The sequence below is a fragment of the Oxyura jamaicensis genome, chromosome Z, assembly GCF_011077185.1.
Source record: "Oxyura jamaicensis isolate SHBP4307 breed ruddy duck chromosome Z, BPBGC_Ojam_1.0, whole genome shotgun sequence".
NCBI lineage: Eukaryota > Metazoa > Chordata > Aves > Anseriformes > Anatidae > Oxyura > Oxyura jamaicensis.
Window position 1 is genome coordinate 8923533 of NC_048926.1, and position 14394 is coordinate 8937926.

General features: G+C 49.7%; 2 protein-coding genes across 6 annotated transcripts in view; one reads left to right on the plus strand and one right to left on the minus strand.

Annotated features, from left to right (window-relative positions):
* UBE2R2 (ubiquitin conjugating enzyme E2 R2) overlaps positions 1-2818 on the plus strand; it is a 52317-nt gene extending 49499 nt beyond the window's left edge. The window contains exon 5 of the mRNA XM_035310043.1: positions 332-2818. Coding sequence (XP_035165934.1) covers positions 332-551 — 220 coding nt within the window. The 3' untranslated portion in view covers positions 552-2818. The remainder of the gene's footprint in view (positions 1-331) is intronic.
* Positions 2819-4065: 1247 nt separating this feature from the next.
* The window catches only part of UBAP2 (ubiquitin associated protein 2), an 82775-nt gene continuing 72446 nt past the window's right edge, over positions 4066-14394 (minus strand). For 4 of the 5 annotated variants that reach the window (XM_035309709.1, XM_035309707.1, XM_035309706.1 and 1 more), the window contains 7 exons: positions 11269-11347; positions 9604-9818; positions 8717-8816; positions 8526-8633; positions 6994-7061; positions 5782-5973; positions 4066-5216 (listed from right to left, as the gene is read on the minus strand). In XM_035309709.1, the coding sequence (XP_035165600.1) occupies positions 5121-5216; positions 5782-5973; positions 6994-7061; positions 8526-8633; positions 8717-8816; positions 9604-9818; positions 11269-11347 (858 nt within the window). In that variant the 3' untranslated portion in view covers positions 4066-5120. The remainder of the gene's footprint in view (positions 5217-5781; positions 5974-6993; positions 7062-8525; positions 8634-8716; positions 8817-9603; positions 9819-11268; positions 11348-14394) is intronic. The other variant, XM_035309708.1, reaches the window with a different exon arrangement.

Genomic DNA, 14394 nt, shown 5'->3' on the forward strand with positions numbered 1-14394 from the left:
GGCTGCAGATACCACCTCTGAAACCACGGCAGTAGGTGTCCTTGGGAAATCCCTGAACAGCCCTTGTACAGTTCATGTAACGAACCCAGCTCGGAGCCTGGGCAGGGCCCGGTGCAATAACCGACTTCACGTGTTGCTCTTAGCGTGGATGCCACAAACAAACTTGGAGTACTCCCAAACCCACGTCTATGGGAACTAAATCTGTTGCTGGTGCTGCTTGTGGTGCTGCAGCCAAGCGCGGGCGGTGGCTGAAACGGCTCCCTGGGCTGCCAGGAGAGCGGGGCCGGGAGGCAGAGAGCCCCAGTCACCCTGCTCTGTCCTCCTCCCGCAGGAAACAGGTTTTGGCTACCAAAGCCGAGGCAGAGAAGGATGGCGTGAAGGTCCCCACTACGCTGGCAGAGTACTGCATCAAAACTAAAGTGCCTTCCAATGACAACAGTTCGGATTTGCTTTACGACGACTTGTATGATGACGACATTGACGACGAAGACGAGGAGGAGGAGGACGCCGACTGTTACGATGACGATGATTCTGGCAATGAGGAGTCGTGACCTGCTCCCTCTATGCCCCTGTACTGCCCTGCCGACTCAGGCCAGAAGGGAGCAGCGGTAACCTAGCAGCAGTCCAGCAAAAAAAGTGTGGGGGGGGAATCAAAAAACTTTTGTCTCCTGCTGTCTCCTGTTGTATGGATCTGTTTGCTCCTTTTTTATGGACCTCTTAGAGACCCTCCACAGAATGTCTGAATTCTTGCATTCTTAACCCTTTCATCACTGTATTATGATTTCTTTTTAAAAAAGAAACTCCCCTTTTCACTTCTCTACGAAACGCTCACAGCGAAACAGGTTTGCTCGCGTTTAGGTTCTTGAATTCAATACAGTCTTGCATTAAGATGTTTAATGTATTTAAAGCTGGAACAAACCCATTGGAAGCCGGGTTTTTGGGAGCTCAAGTGCTGCATTTACTGGGAAGAAAAAAAAATCCACACAAAGCAAATTGCCAAGGTTTAGCTGCTCCATTTACAATAATAGCGTGTGTACATTCGTTTAGCCTTGTGGTGGTGGCTTTTCCTTTTTAAGGTGTGGGGCGGAGAGTGTAAAGCTACTGTGTGTTGAGCTTGATGGGATGTTACTGAAAGGTACAGTATTCCTTTTCAGCCTGCTCAAGTTAGGAAATAGCTGGCCCCTGGAGCCCCAGTGGGCACAATCAGCTTTGTCTCTGAAAAAGGCTTGTGATATGAACCCTAAAATAAACACGTAACACTTCACGTCTGTACAACTGAGCCCTGGGTTGCTATTTATTTTTTTCTTCAGGCTAAGCTGGGGTTGGAGCAGTCCAGGTTAGCTGTGCTGCTGCAGCCTGCTGCCAGCTGCCCCTCTGCAGAAGGAGGGCGGACGTGTGTCCTGCTGCCCCCGTGGCCAGCTGCTGCGGCCAGCGCTCATCCCAAACTTGTCTCTGATGTGGCGAAAGAGTGATAGCCTCCTGCCCCAGTGCTTGCTAGCAGCCTGTGTGCTTCCTACGCCCCCAATCCAGTGCTAGCCTGAGCCTTTTTTTCCTCTTGTGTAGGTCAGGCAGGGGAAACCCTGCCCTCAGTGGCTGCTGTGGTTATGGCAGGGGACAGAAGGGAAACGGGGGTACAGGGCTCTCCCCTTGCCTCCCTGCCAGCCCCAGGCATGCAGCAAAAACCCTACAGGCTTTGCCGGGCTTCTCAGCAGCATGCTTCAGCCACTGCACCTGCATGTTCTTGGGAGCTCTTGGCAGAGCTCGCAGCCCTCCCTCGCGGGCAGGGGCATCCTGCATGCTCTCTTCTGCAGAACTGTCTTCCTCGGCACCCTGACCCCTTTGCAATGTGCTCTTCTTGTTTGGCTGTGGTGCAGTGGCCTGAATTCACCTTTAGGATGGGATCTCGAGCAGCAGCCAGCCCTGCCTTCACCTGCTGAGCCCTGGGGCTGCCAGGAGCTGCTGGCCCTGTGGGGTGAGGCCGTCCCCTCCCGGTGGTGCAGAGGAGGTCACCCTGGTGAGAGCTGCTGGCTCGGGGGCTCACTTGTGCCCTGTTGTGTACCTCAGGGGTTTTCATGGTACGGCACCAACTGCAGGGGGGAGGTGGGAGCAAACTCAGTGGGGAAGTGGCTCCAGAGCTAGTTGAGAGGGACCAGGGAGGGGAGGATGGCCCCCAGCACCTGGGTGCCTCAAATGTGGGTGCTGTCCCATGTCCCTCCCTGCTGGGGGGACAAAAGGCAGCCGCAGTGGTGGGACCTCATCCCCTAGTGCTCCCTGAGCACCCTGCTCGTTACCAGGTGCAGTGGGACCTCTCCTGCCCTGTCCCGGGGGATGCTTGAGTGAGGCCGCTGCTCGTCCTCCCCATCCCACTGGCTCAGCACCGCTGCCCCCGGCTGTGGTGGTCCCGGGGCTGCCCCTGGCCCCTGGTGCTTGCGTCTTGCAGGGAAAGCAGCCGGCGGCGTGCGGGGCAGGACGGGGAGCGGCGCGGCCAGGGCCCTGCTGATGACCTGGTTTGAAATGAGGATACTGCATCTTTCAGGATCTCCCGTGTACTTTTGACCGTTTTCACTGTATACTCTCCAGTGACTTGTATTTTCAAGCTTGGTGTTGTTAAGATGCGTTATCATGACTCTTCTGTTACCCTTTTTTAATGACAAAAAAAAAGAAAAAAAAGCGACCTATTTTGAGAGCTCCTACATTAACCAGACTAATTTCTCTTCCCCACTGTCCGTTGCAGTGTCATTGCTTGTTGACTTGCTGGTTTCCTTTTTCTGAGATACAAACTTAAGTTTGAGGTTTTTGAAACTATTTAAGAGATTGAAGAAAAATGTTTACCTGATCTGTGTATTCTGGTTTTTCTTAACCCCCCGCCCCTCTCTCAGCCAATATTAGCGTTTACATTTGCAACTACAGCCTCTTTCAAATGCAGTTTTCAACCATTCTGAAACCAGCAGGGTACACTAGATTTCTTAGTAGTTTTCTTAGCTAATATCCCAGATGTTTTCCTTTTTTTCTTCAGTATAATTTACCAGAAAGAATTAACTGATGCATTTTTTTTGTGTTGTCTTCCCCTTCAGTAGTTATATTTTGTCTTTTCTGCACATCTGTCTACTAATAAAAAAAAATGTGAAATGAAAATATCCCTGTACTGTTCTGTCCCTGCTAGTGGAGCTGTTTTATCTGCCTGAGTTATGTAAAGTTCTGAGTAACAGCTCCTGAGCTGTTCTGATGATCTCTACTGTCATGCAGCGCTGTAGGTACAGGTAAGAGTACAGGAAAAGCAGTTCCACCCATGCAGTAATATGAAAGAGATAAGGCTGTGCCACTGCTGGAAGGTGGTGGGGTAAGCACCAGCCCCGGCTGAGAGCAAGGGCACAGCCCCCAGGAGCGTGTTTGCAGCAGCAGGTGGCAGTGGGGAGGCTGCTGGAGGGCCGCTGAGGTAAAGCCCAGGGCAGGCAGAAGGCTTCCAGTGCCGTGCTTGGCATGCTGCTACGAGTACGTGAAGGCTGGGTGTGCAAACTGACTGCTTCCACTGTAACGGGGTGCTGCAGGGCCTGGCAGCTGGCAAAAGGCTCTAAGGAAGGAAAAGTGGTTCATGTAGTAAAAAGTATTTATTTTCCTTGTTTGTCTTCAACCATGACCAGGGCAGTAGTGCAAAAAAGCTCAGTGGCCAAATAGGGCTTTGCATTTACTGCCTCCGCTGCTGCCAGGAACCGAGCCAGGCGCAGAAGGACAAGCAGGGGGCAGGAGCTGTCCCTCAGGAGTCCTCGGCCCTGACCTTCCTTGCCCTGCTCACACAGCAGCAGCTCTGCCTTACGGGCACAGCTCAGGGCAAAGCTGTGCCCCCTCCTGCCCCATTCCTGCTGCAGGGACCAGGACAGAGCCCCGTGACCGAGGACACCAGGGGCAGGCAGCAGCGGATCTCTCACTCACTCACCCTTGCTGCGTTATTCAGTGCCTCCCCAGCTGAGCTTTGCTCCCTTCGCTGCAGGAGCAGGGGCAAAGGGACAGGCTGTAAAAGTAAAACTTCTCCTGGAGCCTTTGAAAATGCAGACAAAACACCAGTGATACGCTCAGACCTTTATTAGGTGGAGGAAGGGCTAAAAAGAAATGAAACTCCTAAAACATTCACCGCACTGGTGCCGGACAAGAAGAACCAGGAGCTGCCGCCCTGGTCTTGGTTTTAAAAAAAGGGGGGAGGGACAGGTGAAGTTTCCATCTGTCAGCTCTGGCACTCCTGGGCAGGGTGGCTCAGGGCAAAAAGAGGTACGAGACACAGCTTATACTTTTATTTGAACCGCTACATAGGTTTTTTTTTTTTTTTTACCTCTAATGATGCAAAAGGAGGTTCCAGGACACACTGAGCCATGCAAAGGCTCTTGCTTGAGAAACAAAACCAAAACAAAAAAAAAAAACTGTCTTTTTTTTAATTATTATTTATTTAGAAATTGGAAAATAAAAAGGTGAAGCTGCAGCTCAGGGCCACACTGACCAAACTTCCTAGGAGTTCGTCTTCCACAGCAGGAGGGAGGGGGGAGACGAAAGAAAGGGGAAGGCCCACAAAACATTATTTTTTCTTTTTTTTTTTTTTTTTTTTTTCTCCTTTAAAAGTGACAGCTATACTGGGGGTGGGGGCAGAAATTAAACCAACAGGACATCTTGATTCGTTTCTGGGGGGGCAGGCCTCCTTCTTTTGCCTGAATTTAGAACTGCATTAAATAAATGGGCTCCAGCTCCAGTAAAAATGGTGCAGTTCGTCTTTGACAAAGTTATAAAGCCCATAGAGCTTAAAAAAGGAAGGATGCCCTGGTGCAGATGGGAAATGAATAATTAGTTTTCCTACAAAGAAAATAAAACAGGCTGCAAGATGCAGAAAACCACATTTAGGCTCTATTACATTTACAAATACATACATAAATATATTACATACAACAGCAACTCAAAGAGGAAGCGGGCGAGTCACACAGAGGATGGCTGGCTGCAGTTCTCCCCGCACAGACGTTTGGCTGAGCAGTTACTTCTCCTAATAATTCCAGGAATGGGCTTCGGCTTTTCTGTTTTTCTTTATTTTTTTTTCTCTCTCTCCTCTCCTTTCATCCTCTCCCCCCTCCCCGGTTTCGGATTTAGTTTGTCCAGTATGGAGAAGTGCCATAGGCGGTTTTGGTAGCCTGAGACTTTTGCTGCATGGTGCTGGGCTGGTTGCGCTGACCAGATCCACCCTAGAAATCAGAACAGGAGAACAGCATCAGCAGTGCACGCGTGCCCCCAGGGGCACATCACCCAAAGGCGAGCCCACAAACACAGCTCGGTGGATCCATTTCTGCTGCGCCCCAATGTCTCCTTGCCTCGCAACCCAACGGCCACCACGACACGAACCAGGAGCGCAGGGACATGCCATCCCCCCAGCCCTGGCCCTCAAGGTCCCGGCCAGGTGCCACCGCCCCAACACTGTCACCTCCTCACTGCAGAGGTTGACCGCTGAGGGCTGGAGGGGAAACGGGGAGGTGACAGAGCTGGGAAGCAACAACACCCGCTTCCCCCCCCCCCCCCCCCCAAAAAAAAACGTTTCCCTCAGCATCACTGTCCCTGTGCTGTAAAACCTCAAAGGCAGGAGGCTGCGAGGAGAACAGCAGGGCTGTGGGAAGCGGAGGAGCATCCTCAAGGTGAACAGAGACTGCAGCAGCCAAGGATGTCAAGCGTTCAGAGGCAGCAGTCATTGCCTATTTCTGGGCTCCAAAGCAGAATGCTGCTTTTCCGGGAACATTCGGGCAGGGGCCGACTCACCTGCCCATCTTGCTGAAGATGGTGATGCAGCATCTGGGAATGAGGCTGCTGATGTGCAGGCAGGATATGGAGAAAAGGGGCTGGAGCATAACCCGGGGCAGCACCAGGGTTCAGGGGCCCAGTAGATCCGAGAGCAGAGGGCAGGCTGAAAGGAGGCGGTGTGCCAGCGTGGAATCCCTGCTTGTCAAACGTCTGCACGGGAGGCAACGGGGACAGCGTCAGAGACTGGCAGGAACAGCCCCACGGTGACCAAACAAGAACAAGAGTGGCCTGAACACAGATCCCTGCACCTCTCATCAGCCCCTTGAGCAAGCCCAGTCAGACCAAATACCTGTGGGCACTTCAGATTGAGTTCAGCTCCTCACCCTTATTTCTGCACTGACACCTGAAACTTTTTAATTTAATTTCTATGGCTACTGGGTTCGTTTTTTTCCTCTGACCTCTTTTTGCTTAGTGGGACATAGGGTGGCAGCAGCTGCCTGAAATCAGTCCATCAGACCTCTCAGGGGCTCAGGCTGAATTATCTGACCTACTCCAGGCATCCCTACAAAAATGCAAGAAGAAATTGCGCTAAGGTTTTGCTCCCCTCACCCAAAGCTCTGCCCCTAAGGCTACACACATATCCAAGGGCTGGTGTCCTACTCCTGGGCATGGGGCACAGCCTGACACACACTGGGTCTGACTGCCCTGACAAAGGGTGCAAGGATGGGGAAAGGCGATGTCTGTCACGCCACTGCACAGCTCATCGAGCACTTTCTGCTCTCCCTGGGAACCTGTACGCAGAGCAAGAGCCAGCAGTGGAGCAGAGCGGTGCTGGCACCCACAGGAGAGTCCCTCAGACACAGGGGTGGGCACTGCCAACTGTTGTCTCTGAGAAAAGCTAAAATCCTCTTCACTCGTCTGCTTTGGTGGCAATTTTGACTGTGCTATCGTGTTTTACTTGCACCCACAGCACACGTGAGGCAGCGTGACAGTGCAGGGAGCTCTGCGTCTGTGCCAGCAGCTTTGGCCAGCAGCGGACATGGCAGAGGCAGCAGGACAGAGGGCAAGACTCCTCTCCAGCAAGCAGAGCCAGCGTAAGAAATGCCAAAGCCTGCCGACCCCGAGACCAAGCTGCCTGGGAACTGTCCCCAGCTGCCGGGGCTCCGGCAGAGTCCCAGAAGCCACCCATAAGCAGGGAGCCACCAGGGAGGAGGGTCCAGCGTTCCTCACCTGAGTCTTGTTATAGACTGAGCCACTGATATCAGGCACACCTGTGTTACTTGAGGTCACAGAAACACCTGGAAAACAAAAAGGCACTGACAATGAGAAAGCCAAGCAGCACCCAGCTCAAGCCCTGTGCTTGCTTTGCTCCCGGTGCCCCAGTGGAGGCACCTGCAGCTGCAGCCCCGTGTGCCCTCCTGCTCGGTGCTCTCAGACCAAGAGCACTCCGGCCAGGAGCAGGAGGAAGGGCTCGGCTTCCTGCTCCTGCTGCAGAGCAGGCAACCAGCCCACTGGGATAAATCATCCGTGTCCACTGCGCACACATTATGGCTGGGATTCAAATGCACTTCACGGGGCAGCAGCTGGCAGCGCTGAACACTGAGCTCACAGAAAGCCAGCTTTCCCCCAGGATTAGGGATGCATTTGGCTCTATCACAGCATTCAAGAGCCTTCCAGTAGTGTGCTGAGCAATGAGCCTCAGCAGCTGCTACATGCTTGTGCCCTTCTTTCACATCATGCAGCAGGGTGAGGCCTGCCCTGCTCCTCCACCCCTGCAGAATTAGTGTCACCAGCTCGGGCTGGCTTCCACCTGGATCAGCTGGTGCCACAAAAGGCCCAGGAACAGCCACTTACCAGCACAGGGACTCTCAAATTGGCCATTTGTTTGTGGGTTCACAAGGACTGGACCCGATCACTTGGATCAGATTAAAAGCAGTTCCTGTGGCCACTGAATCAGGTGCCTGGACTTGGTGGGTTTGCACTGCTCTAGGGCTGTACCCTTCCTAGGAGATTTTACCCTTTCTAGGAGATTTCTCCTTTTTTGCAGGCCACAGAGGAGAGCATGATAAGCTCTTGGTTGAAGACTGACATCCTGACTAGCCCAGGGAGCATTTCAAACACACAACAAAGGCTTGGTATTTGCTTAAGCCCAAGGATGAACTAGTTAGTGCTAAGCAGCTCGGTATACGTTTCTCAGGTCTAACCAGCATGTGCAGAACAAAGCTTTCACAGGAGCTGTGTACATTCCTGAGCCTTTACAGTCACAGAGGAAACATTTCCAGGCACAAAACAAGGCAAGTTACAGAGGACGTGGACAGCAGCTGCAACAACAGCCCTGAGATACGTGAACTGCCCTGCTCACTCTGAATGCACAGCTATCTCAGGCGTCTACCAGACTCAAAATCCAGTCAGCATTTGGCAGAGGACCATTTCAGCGGTAGCATCCCACTGCTACAAGACCACTTACTCTTCACCAAAGGCAACTCTGGCAGGGCAAACAGCTCGCTACTTCTCCCACGTGTAATCGAGGGCAAAACTGCGCATCAGCCACACAAACCCTTATGCAAAGTTCAGCCGTTAGGTTTAGAGGGAACACTTGGGCCATTGAAAAAAAAGCATTTTGTATACGGGAGATGGAGAAACAGCTTGGATCTTGACCCTGTTTACAGCTGGCTGCTGTGTTGACTGCACAGCACTGGCAATGCTGGGAGTTTGCCCTGCTGAACCCCACTCGGGAGTAAACCTCAACTCTCATGTGTTACCTTTCCCAGGTCCAGTGCCAGCAGATTTGTTTTGTGCTTGAGATGACCCACTGTAGCCTCCTTTGCTGTAATCTCCAGCTGCCGTTCCCTGCGTTAAGTCATCATAGCCTGCCGGTGTGTACAAGACAAGGTGTTACAGTGTGCAAGCAGCTCTGCAGACGCTCCAGTGAAAAGCGCAGTGACGAGCGTACCTGCTCCATAGCCGTGCTGCCCGTAGCCGCTCGCCTGCTGGAAAGGAGTGGACGCGGTGTTCAGATTGACCCCGTGCTGCTTAGCAGATGCCGGAGGTACCTGGACAAAGGAGGAGGGATAACAAAAGCCACTGTTAGCTGGGGAGCAGCGCACAAAAAGCAAGGTCCCTCTGCCATCTAGTGGGGAAGGCACCTCCAGCTCACGCGGGAAATAACTTGGAGCTGGGAGCACTGGGATTGCAGGGGAGGTGGCACTCACTGCTGGAGCAGCTCTGCGAAAGCCACAGGTTTCCCGCTAGAGCTGCCCTTTCACATAGACTTTCTTCCCACTGCAATGCAATCACATCTCAGGCTGCCTTCTTCTTTCATACTGACTGCAAAAAGCAAGTTCTTCGCCTCAAACCAAAACCAAGCAACCCCAGTGCTCTCCAGAATCAAACAAAACCAGCTCCTGCCCGAGGCTGTTCCATAAAATGTTGTCCCTACAGTGCTGTAAAATAGACTTATCTACCCTTCTGGCCTGGAGCATCACCTCTTCCCAAATAACTTCCTCTTGAGACTACCAGTGCTGCTCTACAGCTTCCTGGGGTCACCTTGCCAACTCAGCTTTGGGTTTCCCTTTGACTCTGCAGAAGCTCCTAAGGGCTTTCAGGAACACTACAAACTCATGAGCTGCAGTCTACTATTTACAGTAACCTGTGCCCATGAGTTCTGGCCTTTCACGGTTCCTCTTGTGGAAGGGACAGCAGAGGTATTTTCTCATCCTTCCACAACATTTTTTTTGGAGATCCTCTGCAGGATGGGGAAGAAGTAGGCCAGGTTTTGGTGGGTAGAGCAAGACCAGAGGAGCACGAAGCAAGGGTTACAGTTGAAGCCGTCACACTTACAAACATGGTTGGCCCATACTGGAATGCGCTCGGTACGCCTGGCACCCCGGCGTAGTAAGGGAGCCCGGTGTAGCTGTACCCCGGCGGCAGGGTCGGGTTGAGGAAGGGCTGCTGAGTCGTGTGGTGAGTCTGCGTCTGGTTCTGCTGCGGCTGGGCTAGCGTGGTAGCGGGAGCAGGGGAGGCAGAATCCCCACGGCCAAATTTTGTTACGTCACCTGGGAAGGAAAAGACTGATCAGAAAGGGATCAAAGCTTCTCCACAAGGATCCTCTGAGCACACGTAAACTAACAAAGAGCACATCCTATATCTGAAAGGCTGCGGGTTTTCATGACAACTCTCCTGGTCTCTATTCCTGAGGGCCACAGGGATATTGCTCATGGCACAGAGCTCTGTGCCACAGCTAATCCATTGACAGAATGGAGACGCCGATACTTACCTACCTCATGCACACCGAGCAAATTCGTTACTAACAAACCATTGCAATAAAATGTGCTAAAAGCAGAACTATGGTAAATAGCCAAAGTGCAAATGGTTGTTGGGTTAAAACGTGACTCTCCTGGAGGTTAAACTGATTAGCCAAGCTTCATGGGCGGAGAGCAAGTTAAGATTTACAGGCAGTGATGGGCATATTTTTGTCAATATCTGTTTATTTGTGAAGCATGACTAGTTAGATGTCCGGTTCCTCACACCACCAAAGTTCTGGAGACAGTAGCTGAAGGCCAGGAAAGCAAGGCTTGCATCGTGGACCACCTTATTGAAGAAGTAGGAAGGGAAATTGGTTATTAACCCAAAATCAGCCTCCCAAGAGAAGTGACTATGAAGCAGAAAACTCCAAAACACTTGCATTTTTCTGACAGTCTACAGAGCAGCATGTTGATGTGTTGTTGTTCATTTTTAAAGGAGGTGACACATCACATCTATCTCATTCCTGACCAGTACTCTTTGCTGGTTGCCAAGTGACAACATTCAGTAACTGCATTATAGGAATTGTAATCTGCGGCTACAGTTTTAAGCTGTAATCAGATAGCAGGGGAAGAAAAGCTCTTGCTGAGTATGTTGTATGGCATTAATGTCATCTTTGCACATTGATAACTGAAGAACAAGAATGAGGAAGAGCTTCTTAGACCACAGGCTTTCGGGAGCAAAGTCCATGAGACTTGAGGACAGGGGAGAGCCTGCTAGAGGCAGCTCCTGGATGGAACATACAAGTGCTAAAATAGCAATAACCAAACATGGGTTGCTGCTGAAGGGGTTCTAAAAGGGTCTGAAAAGGGCCTATTCCAGTGCCAAAACGGAAAGCCAGCCAGATGAATTTTAAGGAACAGACCAATTAAACTATCAGGTATTTTCCAAGCACCTGTATGTGATTGGGAACGACACTAAGATTTCACTAAGATTTCCATTTTTAACAATTTTGCACTTGTTCTCAAAGACTATCCAACTTTATCTCAGAAGAGGTCATGTATGAATTCATCAAAACCACGAATAAAAATCCAGTTCAAAGTTGAGAGGGAGAAGCTTGTTTTTATTTACTTATTTTCCAATTGGTGGATTTAAATTGCCTACAGAAGGGAAAAATGACTGCTCTGTCAGCAACAGCAGGATGTCCTCCATTTAGAAACCAACACATCTCACTTATTGTCCTTGTCTTTAAATAGCACTCACCTGAGTACGGGTTGTTAGCAAGGCTCCCATCTCTGCCTGTCAAGGTTGCAGGAGCAGGGAATGTAATTCCGTAGTAATCCTTAAACAAAGATGACATCATTTATTAATAGCTGTAACCATAACAGAGCTGAATAGCTCTTACACAGCCTGATTTAAAAAAAAAACAACAATTTTAAAAGCAAGGAATAAGGGAAGCTAATAAGGTCAGCTTCTGCCCAAGCTTACAACAGAGCTGAAGATTTACCAGGATCCTCAGTTTCAAACTAAACCTACTTTATGAACACTTAATATAGTCTGCAATCACTTCATCTCATAATGGCAGCTTCTGCTTGGCCTGCTGATACATCTAAGGGCATAGAAGAAGGTCACTTCTCACTGAGCATCCACCTCTGCTCAAAGGATATGACTAAAAGCTCTTCTCACCCAACCCTGTCATCTTCCAGCAAGACTGCACCTGGAAGAACAACAGACCCTGCAGGGTGCCGAAGGCAGTCATGCCAGGACCATGAAAGTAACATGGATGTAGTCTAAAGTTCTTTTACCCTGTTCTCTAAAAGAAAAAAGCATTACCTAGAAAAAGAGAACAAAATTGAAAGAAAACTGGAGCAAAAAAGAGTTACTACCTGAGGACAGAGAAGATTATTTAAATTGTGTCACAGAAGACCATATAGATCAGTGGACTGCAAAGTGGGGTGCCCAAGACAATCCACTGGGGTGCGTGACCATTTTTTTTGGTACTGCTAATAACATGAAATAAAAAAAAATGAAGGGGCTAGAAGATCAACCCCTCACCCCCTTCCCGAAGTGATAGGGGTGCATGATCAGAAGAGGTGGAGACCACTGCCTTAGACTATATTCTTCTAGGTCCTCTACAGAAAGATGGTCCTCACCCTGGCAGGCTTGCACTCTGAGATAATAGAGCACACCAGCAAAAACAAAGCAACATTTCATTTTCAGTAGGGGTACAGAAGTTGCCTTTCCCGCTCTGGGTGAGCTCCACCTGTGGAGCTGGCACTCCACCAAGCAGTTTTCCTCCTGATGTTCACTTACTCCTCACCATCCAGAGCTAGTTAATGCCTTCACCACCCCTCTCCCCATTTCCATACATTCTCCAACACTGGAAAAGTATCCTCCTCCTCCACACACATCTCTGCAAATTCCCTGACACCTCAAATGCTTTCTCTGATTTAATTGCACCTTCCACCTTGCTGCAATTCTGTGTTTCACTGCCCTGTTTCATACACGTCATCCTCCATCACTGAACATGAAATAACCTGGCAAAGACTTAAGATTGCGGGGACTTTGTGTAACTCAAAACTGCACCGTATTTCATCATCCTTTCCTTCCCAGGTAATTCCATCTTATCAACTCCAGCAATTCCATCTTATCAACTCCTATCAACTCCATCTTATCAACTCTTAACAAAGCACAACCACTTTGCTATTAAAAGTCCTAGCAGATCAATAGCACTTCCTTCTTCTGCCAAGGAAAATGCCACAAACAACAGACATGCTAGCATTTTTCCGTATATAAATTGCACAAAGTATAATCAAATTCACACGAGAACAGGGTATAAGGGTTGCACTTACTCCCACTGCCCCACTGATGTGGGGAAGCAGAACAGCAGTCCCCCTATCGGGGCCACAAGGACCTACCCTACCATGCATGCAGACACACACAAAAGTCATAGAGGAATGGGAGTACAATCTGGTTACCTTCGAAATTCATGCCCACCGCAAAGAAACATCAGAAAAGATAATCTGTTCTTCAAACATAGGTATTTTTCCTGCCCTGCAGAAGGTGCATGGTAGAACATGCTCAAAGTCAAAATAGAAATATCAGGAATAGACTCAAAAGGTGTGAAAGAAAAGGACTGAAGAACAAGAAGTGACCTAGAGTTACAGGTTTAAGCTTCACCAAGCAGCACACAAGGCATCACAGGCAGCAGCTAAGGCTCAAGTCCCACCACCACTTCCAAGACCAATACCACGCAGGCAAGCTGCAAAGCAGCAGACAAGGTGACGTACTCAAATAACACCAAGTCAGAATTTACAGTACCGACATGTGCATGAAGAAATGGAGTTGGATTTTTAAAAGTATGCCCCAAAAGAAAAAGAAAAAAGGGAAACCCCAGTTCTGGTCAGATCAGTGCCTCTTGCTGCCAGTGGCTGCCAGACCATGATGACAACTGCTCCTGGACCTCTGCCCACTTTCACTTTCTAGATGTAAACAGACTGGCACCTCAAACACCAACATTCCCACCTATCCTGATAAAATTCTTAGTACAAAATTCCATGTCAAATTCAAAACACAACATGAAAAAGAAGATGCAAGAACCAGAATGACCACATGAACAGCCGATGGCAAAACCTTTCTCATATTCAGGCATTAATCCAGGAAGTTCAACACACTGAGGACAAAACACTGGGGGGCATAGGGTGGTCACAAGAATGGATATTCTGCAAGAGTTTTGCAAAAAGGAAAACCTGTTCTACCAGCAAAGCTTTTATATGAACAAAGATGTCATAGAAAAAGCAGGAAAGAAGACCATTTGAAATCCTTAAAAAAATGTAAACAACAAAAAGCAAATACAGGGAAACATATGTAAACAGAAATACAAAGAGTATCGGAGCATTATAGAAAAAAAAATTGATTTGGGTAGCCAAGGAAACCTGAAAATAAAACCCAAGCAAAAAAAAAGTCCATAAAAGCAACCAAAGGGAAACCCTGAAACACTTCTGTAGCACAGCTGCCCCAACCGCCTCTGGCACAGCACTTCCACATGCCCCACCCAGCCACATTGGCCCGCAGCCAGCCTGACCTGCATCCAGGACACCCCCAGCACCCCTTCAGCAGCGCTGGGAAAGATGTGTGCTGCCCCTGTCTGCAGAACGAGGGCACACCTCGCCTGGCTGCACAGAAGACTGAAGGAAAAAAGCAAACAGAAAGCAAAACTGAAAACGGAAACAGGGGAATTCTCTCTGGATGATGATGATGATGAAAGGAAAGATGCAGTGCTGCATAAAACCCAATGCAAGGCAGCACCCTGAGCATTGCCACCACCTACACCACACAGCCCCAACAGGCTCCTGCCCAGCACAACCCAAGACCCACCATGCCTGGGCC